Source organism: Bubalus kerabau, chromosome 1, assembly GCF_029407905.1.
Source record: "Bubalus kerabau isolate K-KA32 ecotype Philippines breed swamp buffalo chromosome 1, PCC_UOA_SB_1v2, whole genome shotgun sequence".
NCBI lineage: Eukaryota > Metazoa > Chordata > Mammalia > Artiodactyla > Bovidae > Bubalus > Bubalus kerabau.
Genome location: NC_073624.1, coordinates 148760684 through 148770961, shown reverse-complemented (window position 1 = coordinate 148770961; position 10278 = coordinate 148760684). Strand labels below are relative to the sequence as shown.

The 10278-nt window shown below is 41.9% G+C and overlaps 1 protein-coding gene across 1 annotated transcript in view; it reads right to left on the bottom strand.

Moving 5' to 3' along the window:
* Positions 1 to 6579: 6579 nt before the first annotated feature.
* HKDC1 (hexokinase domain containing 1) overlaps positions 6580 to 10278 on the bottom strand; it is a 42631-nt gene continuing 38932 nt past the window's right edge. The window contains exon 18 of the mRNA XM_055534840.1: positions 6580 to 8035. Within this exon, the coding sequence (XP_055390815.1) occupies positions 7888 to 8035 (148 nt within the window). The 3' untranslated portion in view covers positions 6580 to 7887. The remainder of the gene's footprint in view (positions 8036 to 10278) is intronic.

Sequence of the window (10278 nt, the reverse complement as noted above, 5' to 3'; positions counted from 1 at the left end):
TAGTTTGAACATTCTTTTCTTGAAGAGATCTCTAGTCTTTCCAATTCTATTATTTTCCTCTCTTTCTTTGCACTGATCACTGAGGAAGGCTTTCTTAGCTCTCCTTGCTATTCTTTGGAACTCTGCATTCAAATGCATTCAAACTGCATTCTCCTTTGCCTTTAGCTTCTCTTCTTTTCTCTGCTATTTGTAAGGCCAGACAACCATTGGCCTTTTTGCATTTCTTTTTCTTGGGGGTGGTCTTGATCACTGCCTCCTATACAATGTCATGAACCTCCATCCATAGTTCTTCAGGCTCTCTATCAGGTCTGATCCCTTGAATCTATTTGTCACTTCCACTGTATAATCGTAAGGGATTTGATTTAGATCATACCTGAATGGTCTAGTGGTTTTCCCTAGACCTAGTGGTTTTCTTTAATTTCAGTCTGAATTTGGCAATAAGCAGTTCATGTTCTGAGCCACAGTCAGCTCCTGTTCTTGTTTTTGCTGACTGTATAGAGCTTCTCCATCTTTGGCTGCAAAGAATATAATCAATCTGATTTTGGTATTGACCATCTGCTGATGTCCATGTGTAGAGTTTTCTCTTGTATTTATTGTTGGAGAATGGTGTTTGCTATGACCAGTGCATTCTCTTAGCAGAACTCTGTTAGCCTTTGACCTGCTTTGTTTTGTACTCCAAGGCCAAATTTGCCTGTTACTCCAGGTAGCTCTTGACTACCTACTTTTGCATTCCAGTCCCCTATAATGAAAAGGACATCTTTTTGGGTGTTAGTTCTACAAGGTCTTGTAGGTCTTCATAGAACCATTCAACTTCAGCTTCTTCAGCATTACTGGTTGGGACATAGACTTGGATTACTGTGATATTGAATGGTTTGCCTTGGAAACGAACAGAGATCATTCTGTCATTTTTGAGATTGCATCCAAATACTGCATTTCAAACTCTTTTGTTGACTATGATAATAGCTATTTCATTTCGTCTAAGGGATTCTTGCCCATAGTTCAGTTCAGTTGCTCAGTCGTGTCCAACTCTTTGCAACCCCATGGACTGCAGCATGCCAGGCCTCCCTGTCCATCACCAACTCCTGGAGTTTACTCAAACTCATGTCCATTGAGTCGGTGATGCTATCCAACCATCTCATCCTCTGTCATCCCCTTCTCCTCCCGCCTTCAATCTTTCCCAGCATCAGGGTCTTTTCCAATGAGTCAGTTCTTCACATCAGGTGGCCAAAGTGTTGGAATTTCAGCTTCAACATCAGTCCTTCCAATGAACACCCAGGACTGACCTCCTTTAGGATGGACTGGTTGGCTCTCCTTGCAGTCCAAGGGACTCTGAAGAAGTCTTCTCCAACACCACAGTTCAAAAGCATCAATTCTTTGGTGCTCAGCTTTCTTTACAGTCCAACTCTCACATCCATACATGACTACTGGAAAAACCATAGCCTTGACTAGACGGACCTTTGTGGCAAAGTAATGTCTCTGCTTTTTAGTATGCTGTCTAGGTTGGTCCTAACTTTCCTTCCAAAGAGCAAGCATCTTTTAATTTTATGGCTGCAGTCACCATCTGCAGCGATTTTGGAGCTCCCCAAAATAAAGTCAGCCACTGTTTCCACTGTCTCCCCATCTATTTGCCATGAAGTGATGGGACCGGATGTCATGATGTTAATGATCATCTGAGTTAAATTCACCTATTCCAGTCTATTTTAGTTCACTGATTCCTAAAATGTCAGTGTTCACTCTTGCCATCTCCTGTTTGACCACTTCTAATTTGCCTTGATTCATGGACTTAACATTCCAGGTTCCTATGCAGTATTGTTCTTTACAGCATCAGACTTTACTTCCATCACCAGTCACATCCACAGCTGGGTGTTGTTTTGCTTTGGCTCCATCTCTTCATTCTTTCTGGAGTTATTTCTCCACTGATATCCTATAGCATATTTGGGAACTACTGACCTGGGGAGTTCATCTTTCAGTGTCCTATCTTTTTTGCCTTTTCATGCTGTTCACAGGGCTCTCAAGCAAGAATACTGAAGTGGTTTGCCATTCCCTTCTCCAGTGGAGCATGTTTTGTCAGAACTCTCCACCATGACCCATCCATCTTGGGTGGCCCTACATGGCATGGCTCATAGTTTCATTGAGTTAGACAAGGCTATGGTCCATGTGATCAGTTTGGTTAGCAGTCTGTGACTGTGGTTTTCATCCTGTCTTCCCTCTGATGGATAAGGATAAGAGGCTCATGGAAGCTTCCTGATTGGAGAGACTGATTGAGGGGGAAACTGGGTCTTGTTCTGATGGGCGAGGCCGTGCTCAGTAAATCTTTAATACAATTTTCTTTTGATGGGTGAGGCTGTGTTCCCTCCCTGTTGTTTGACCTAAGGCCAAACTGTGATGGAGGTAATGAAGATAATGGCAACTTCTTTCAAAAGGTCCCATGCATGCACTGCTGCACTCAGTGCTCCCAACACTGCAGCAGGCCATCATCAACCCATGCCTCCTCCGGAGACTCCTGGACACTCACGGGCAAGTCTGGGTCAGTCTCTTGTAGGGTCACTGCTCCTTTCTCCTGGGTCCTAGTGTGCACAAGGTTCTGTTTGTGCCCTCCAAGAGTCTGTTATCCAGTCCTGTGTAAGTTCTGGTAGTTCTATGGTGGGGTTAATGGTGATCTCCTCCAAGAGGGCTTATGCGATACCCAGGTCTGCTGCACCCAGAGTCCCTGCCCCTGCAGTAGGCCACTGCTGACCTGTACCTTTGTGGAAGACACTCAAACACAGTTCTGGCTCAGTCTCTGTGGGGTCTCTGGGTCCTGGTGGGCACAAGGTTTGTTTGAGCCCTCCTAGCATCTCTGGTGGGTAAGGGGTTTGATTCTAAATGGGATTTTGCCCCTCCTGTCTTGCTGGGGCTTCTCCTTTGCCCTTGGACATGGGGTATCTTTTTTTGGTGGGACCCAACATTCTCCAGTAGATGGTTGTTCAGCAACAAGTTGTAGTTTTGGAGTTCTTGAAGGAGAAAAATGAGCACACGTCCGTCCTTCTATTCTGCCATCTTATGTCATCAATTAATTGATTAATTGTTTCCTATTCTGTGATGGAGTCCCCCTCCACAGTCCCCAGATATTTAGCTAAGTGTGTTCCAGTCACTGGCCTTGAGTTAATGGTGTTTTGGGGAATCAAAAAGGGACAGTCCCACAGATTAGGCAAAACACAGAGAGAGGCAGCAGCTGTAGGAATTGTGATATCAGCTGAGATGAGTGGGAAGCAAACTGGAAGCAGGAATTAGAGAAGTAATGGGAAGATATAAGCATTCCCTTTAAGAACTGCTGAAATGCTAGGGCTGGGGGACAGAGCTTTCTGCAGTATCTGGAAATAAGTATGGAGAAATAAGCCATTTCATTCAAGTATTAAAGGAAACAGTGACTGACTCCAGGGACTAGTGAACTTGGGAATATCCAGTTAAACTTAGAACATTCCTTGTGAAAGGCCACTTGAGACCATGTGAGCTACCACACAGATGACTCAGTAGGAACTGGGTCACATTCAGATCATGATGTGAACTGCAGACCTTGCAGTTGTCCCTTGTACTGTTAATCCATCCCTGCTCTTGAGGTCAATCCCTCAAGCCATTCTGATTCCTCAGGTTGTCAATAACCTACCTTTCTTCCCCCCTCTCTCTCCTTCTCATTAGAAAAACCAAAAATGAAAGAAAAAAAAGCTGGAAGAGTTTTTGTATTTTCACTTTCTCCCAAGCTTCTTTCCTTCCCTGACTGGAGCAGAAAATTACCCAACTCTTTTATTCTGCTGCTGCTGCTAAGTCGCTTCAGTCGTGTCTGACTCTGTTCGACCCCAAAGACGGCAGCCCACCAGGCTCCCCCATCCCCGGGATTCTCCAGGCAAGAACCCTGGAGTGGGTTGTCATTTCCTTTTACTCTAACCACCTCTTATTTCACCCTAAATATGAGCTACCAGATTCCTCTATTATTTATTTTCCAACTTCTCCCAAATCCCCTGCTTTCTCTAATGAAACATGGTTCACTAGGAATTTCAACTGTGAAATGGCAAGAGAGGGAATAACAAGATGGTAAAGATGGAAGGAAGGGGTTGTGGGAAATACATTTGCTTGAATTGCCAGTCATTAGCCATTTATATGTCCAGACCATGGGCTTTGAAGGGCCTTAATGCTGACATTTGAGTTGATCACACCCCCGATAAGATGCCCATAACAACCACAATGACCATAAACAACCACCTCACATGTGTACAAATGGCTTATAGCTTATCCCCAAGTCCACATGTTCAGCTTGTGTTGCTCACACAACTGTGTTCGGCTGTTATATTATTCTCCTTTCTCACATGAGGAAGTTGAAGCTTGGGAAGTTTAAATAGCATGCCTAGTTCTTCTGAATCCAAACCATACTGCCTCTTTGCCAGCTAATATGCTATCCCTAAGTAAGCACCGGTTCTATTTTGATCAGAGATTATTAACCTGGACCCCATGGTGAGGGGTGGAGGGTGCAATAACCCTCAAAGCAAGGAGTTCATAAACTTCTTTGGAAAAGGGTTTCAACTTTGTTTATCATTTCTAATTATAATTTAGCCTTTCCTTCCATTACGAATATGGGCAACAGCCGCACCTATAACTTTCTTTCCAGTGAAAACCATGGAAATTTTCATATAAGAGCTATTGTTGCAAATGTCTCAAAATACTGTTTATAGTCATCAGGAAGACTACGATTGTTACTACGTTTGTCATAGAATGCATTAACAATAAGCATGTCTATTAATACACTGCCCCTGTAATATTCTAATAACTGTAATTCACTACCACCAACTTCCTTTGTAATCCTAGGTATTTAATGCATTTAAAAACATTCTGAGAAAGGATCCATAGATTTCTCATGATTGCCAAAGGGGTTTATGGTCACGTCCACACACATGCATGCACACACACAGACTGAGTTCCTTACCTAAAGGATGCAGCGCATGGTCATGAATTGTGTGTTCACCTTGTTGCTGTTTACCATATTGTATCATATATATTTATTACCTTTCCTTCCCTGTAGCCTGTGAGTCCTCACGAAGCAGGAATGGTACCTTATGTTTCGTTGGCTCCTCAGTGCCTAGAACAGGCTCAGCATTTGTTGAGCTATCATTTATAGAGTGTCTATTTTGTGCAAGGCTCAAGTCCCATTGGGTGGGGTAGAAGAATGGCGTGATTCAAAGGAGAGCAAAAATTCATTCACACGCTTGTTTGAGCACTCATTCATTTGTTCATTTAGAGAACTATCCAGTGGTACTCAGTGTCAGCCACTGTGGTAGGCTCTGGGGACAACAGGAAAAATGAAACCCAACTCCTTATTCTCATGGAGCACCCATTACATCTTATGGAAAGGAGAGAAAACAAGATTTCTGAAGAGAGACAGAGGGAATGACCCCATTTGTTCTGGGGTCATAGTCATGGGGAAACTCTAGTTCTTACAGATATATGCATCAGTTGTTTCTGGACAAAAGGTTCCTTGGAGAGTCCCCACAGAGGTAGAAAACATGGACAACGATGTCTTTCCTAAGAGGACAAGCCTGTGGGATGTGCGTGAGGACAGATTACCTTGTTGTGTGGTTGCTGGTCCTGCCTAGTAAACTGTGAGAAGTTAGCCCTCCATTGCCCCGGGTGTTTCTGGGGCCGGCCTGTCTGAAGACAGCAAAAAGGGTATCTGCCCTCTCTGCAGTTCCGTTTTGGTTCAAGGATTCTATGATGCTATCAGTTAGTCAGAATGTTGCCTAGATACCTTGGGGCTTCTCCTTCTCTCAAGAAACCAACCCGAGAGAGAAGCAGGCAGGTGACTTCGAACCTGCCAAACGAGTGCTGAAAGGCCAGGCGGTGGGAGGATGTGGTGGCACAAATCCCTGAATCTCTGGCCAGGTCATCCATCCAGGCAGGATGGCAAAGGGGGAGACCCCAGCAGAATCAGGAGAGAAAGGGACTTGGAGCTGGGGGTACCTTAGGAATAGCAGAACTGGGGAAAGGATAATAAGGACAACAAGGTCTGGGGCTAACTAAGCAAAATCTGTTAAGGTGAAACATTTCTCCAAGGAGGCATAACCTCAAAATACAAAAAGATAATTTTAACAAACCCACACAATATCCTTGAGGAGAGGTATTATGCTAATGCAAAAAAAAAAAAAAAGTTCATTTTTGTAAATCTAGAACCAGTCCACAACAGTATCTCCATACCTATTTCATAAATATGTGAAAAAATATTTCTTAGGGAACTCCCTCATCTGTCCCCAGGCTCAACTGGACTCTCTCTTACCCTCCCTCCAGCCTCCTCCGTTCTGTTTGAATGTCCTGCTTTAGCAAATGGAGACAATTAGCACCATTAAGTACATGAAATAAATCAACCTGGATGATCTGGAATATCAAATATCATTCTATTCAGTTTGTTACCCATGATAATGGCCTACACTTTTTCTAAGAAAAATTTCTTGGAAGACTTTATTTCAATCATGCCTCTATCTAGGAAATATTTAATAGGAATGGCACAGTGCTGGGTTCACTGGGCCAGAACAAAAATGTTTCTAACAAAGCACTTACAATCTACCAGGCCTGATAAGAAATGTGTACAGATAACTCTGTGACAAGGTAGAAGGTTACAGGTGGTTTAGAGAATGGGAAGCAGGGAATTAAATGAATAGAAAGGGAAAGAGAGAGGACATCCAGTGGGAAAAAGGTCAAGGACAGGCCAATTCCTCTTAGTTCTGGAGGGTAGAATAGAGACAGATGGAGCATGTAGGAGGGGCCAAGTTCTAGAGAGGTAGGGGTCAGTTTGGAAGATGGAAGTTCTTCTGGTCAACTCCTGCTGTTCAAAAGCAAGAGCTGTAGGAGCATGTGGTAAAATGCCCTGGTCACAGGAAGTATTCATTCAAATCAAATTCAGATAATTTGTTAAAGATATTATAGAAAATAGTCCATATATTTTCTCCTTGTTGGTAAGGAGTTTAAACTAGAGAGTTTAAACCACAATTTCTGACTCTATGTGTCTCTTCTTCCACCAACAGAGCATGGAGTTCCCAAGTGATGAAATTATTTCATTCCCAGATGAAATATTAAAACTTCATTCAAAGATTCTTGGGAAATCAAATATTTTTTTTATTTACTGGATTTCATATACCTGATAGTCCTTTAAAAAGCTATCATGTGCCACCTGTAAAATGATTAACAGGTGCCCCGAACAGCACCCTCCCTGTCACTCACATGTATTGAGAAACAAATCCTATGGGCGCTGATATAACTCACTTTAAGCATGAAGAGTTTCCTATGAAGATCCTTGGCAATCATCCTGGGATGATTTCTTCATCCTGAGGCTGAACGCTCCAAAGTTTTTGTTCTCACTTCATGCTTGAAGTCAACATGACAAGTTAGATTAGATCCCCAGGTAATTACGTGAGCCCCTATCGTTCTGAAATGTGCATTCCCAGTAGATGGCCCAATCTGCTACAAGCCATGACTGAAGCATCCACATAAGGAATTCAGCCAGCCAGGCCACATGGGCAGATTGTGTATTTGCTTCCAATTCCAGCAGCCACAGGACCCTAAGCCACAGAAAATTAACAGTTCAGGTCTCAAATGAGAAATTTGCTGAAATGGAATCTCTCAGGACCAATGCTTTGGTTTTACAAGTTGGCCCATCTTTGGTACAAAGATGGCAAATAGAGAGTCATTTAATGCTGTTGAAAGCCAGTAACAAAATTCTAAGAGTACCCAAGAACCTGGGGTTCTCTTTTGGCCATCCAGAAGGTGAAGCCAGCCAGAAGCTTGCGTGTTGGTCTCTAATTAACTCATCTGCCAGAGGAAAGGCTGGTCAGTAGCCAAAGCACCAGGCCCAACCCCAGGGGGTTCCTAGTGCTCCCTTTGTGCCTGCTGTAACCTCTTGGCCACGGCAGTGATCAGAGCTGCTCCCTTTCCGCTCCCGTCTTCTGACAGCATGAACATCACATCACACTGAGGAGCTAGTTCTTTCACAGTTTCCCGCAGTATCCGAGAAAAGCTACAGAAAAAGAGAAAGGGAAAACACCATTGGCGCTTAATTGTAGCATGTGTCAGTGGTTTGTGCCTTTTTATGAGTAATGTTCCACTGTATAGATGTACCACATTTTGTTTATCTACTCATCAGTTGATGGTGAGAATGTTAACTTGCATAGCCATTATAGAAAACAGTATGGAGGATCTTCAAAAATTTAAAAGTAGAATCAGCACATGATCCACTAATTCCACTTCTGGGCCTTCATCCGAAGAAAACAAAACACTAAATAGAAAAGATACATGTATTTCTATGGTCATTGCAGCATTATTTACAATAGTCAAAATATGGAAGCAACCCACATGCCCATCAATAGATGAATGGATAAAGAAATATGACATGATACATAACACACACATATACACACAATGGTATATTAGTCATAAAAAGGATGAAATCTTGCCATTTGCAAAAAGATGAATGGATCTAGAGGGAATTATGCTAAATGAAGTAAGTCAAAGAAAGAAAGACATACAGCATGATTTCACTTATATGTGAAATAAAAAAAAAATGAACAAAACAAAACAGAAAGAGTTACAGATACAGGGAACAAACTACTGGTGGTCGTCAGGAGGGAGGGGACTAGAGGATCAGGCAAAACAGGTAAAGGGTATTAAAAGTACAAACTTTCAGTTATAAAGTAAGTAAGTTAGGGGGATATAATGTACAGCATAGAAAATATAGTCAATAATACTGCAATAACTTTATACAGTGACAGATACTTACTAGACTTATGGTGGTGATCAATTTGCAATGTATATAAATATCAAATAACTATGTTGTATACCTAAAACTAATATAATATTGCATGTCAACTATACTTCAGCTAGAAAAAAAGATGGCAAGTTGTTCCCTTAACAACATTAAGGCTTTCAATCTGCTAGCATAGGATATCTTTCCATTTATTTAGGTCTTTCTTAATTTCCACAATGTTTTGTAGCTTTCAGTGTACAAGTCTTATACCTCTTTTGTTAATTTATTGTTAAATATTTTATTCTTTTTTATGCTATTTAAATGGAATTGTTTTCTTAATTTCATTTTCAGATTATTCATTGTTAATGCATAGAAGTGCAGTTGATTTTTATACACTGATCTTACATCCTGAAACTTGACTGAATTTGTTTCTTAGTTCCAATAGTTTTTTTTGTGGATTCCTTAGGATTTCTATATACAAAATCATATCATCTGCAAACAAAGATAGTTACAGATTTGCTTTTCCAATATGGATGCCTTTTAGTTCTTTTTCTTGCCTAACTGCCTGTCTAGACTTACACTTGATTCTCCCTTTGAGGTCACATAATTTTTTGACCTGGATCCTATAAGCCTCTCCCTTAAATAAAGACTTGACTGAGAGACAAAACCCACACAATCATCTGTAGGCAGTGCTAGAAGCAGTACAATGCTGAAGAACAGTGGCAAGAGTGGACATCCTTGTCTTGTTCCTAATTTTAAGGTGAAATCATCCATCCAGTGCTTCCCCAGTAAGTATGGCATTAGCTGTGTGTTTTCCACAGATGCTTTTATAGGGTTGAAGGAGTTCCTTTATTCTTAAGTTTGTTGAGTTGTCTATCATAAAAGGTGCTCAGTTCAGTTCAGTTGCTCAGTTGTGTCTGACTCTGTGACCCCATGCACTGCAGCATGCCAGGCCTCCCAGTCCATCATTAACTCCCGGAGTTTACTCAAACATGTCCATTCAGTTAGTGATGCCATCCAACCATCTCATCATCTGCTGTCCCCTTCTCTTTCTGCCTTCAATCTTTCCCAGCATCAGGGTCTTTTCAAATGAGTCAGCTCTTCACATCAGGTGGCCAAAGTGTTGGAGTTTCAGCTTCAACATCAGTCCTTCCAGTGAACAACCAGAACTGATCTCCTTTAGGATGGACTGGTTGTATCTCCTTGCAGTCCCAGAGACTCTCAAGAGTCTTCTGCAACACCACAGTCCAAAAGCATCAATTCTTCAGCGCTCAGCTTTCTTTATAGTCCAACTCTCACATCCATACATGACTACTGGAAAAACCATAGCCTTGACTAGATGGAGCTTTGTGGGCAAAGTAATGTTTCTGCTTTTTAATATGCTGTCTAAGTTGGTCATAACTTTCCTTCCAGGGAGTAAGTGTCTTTTAATTTCATGGCTGCAATCACCATCTGCAGTGATTTTGGAGCCCAAAAAAATAAAGTCTGCCACTGTTTCCACTGTTTCCCCATCTATT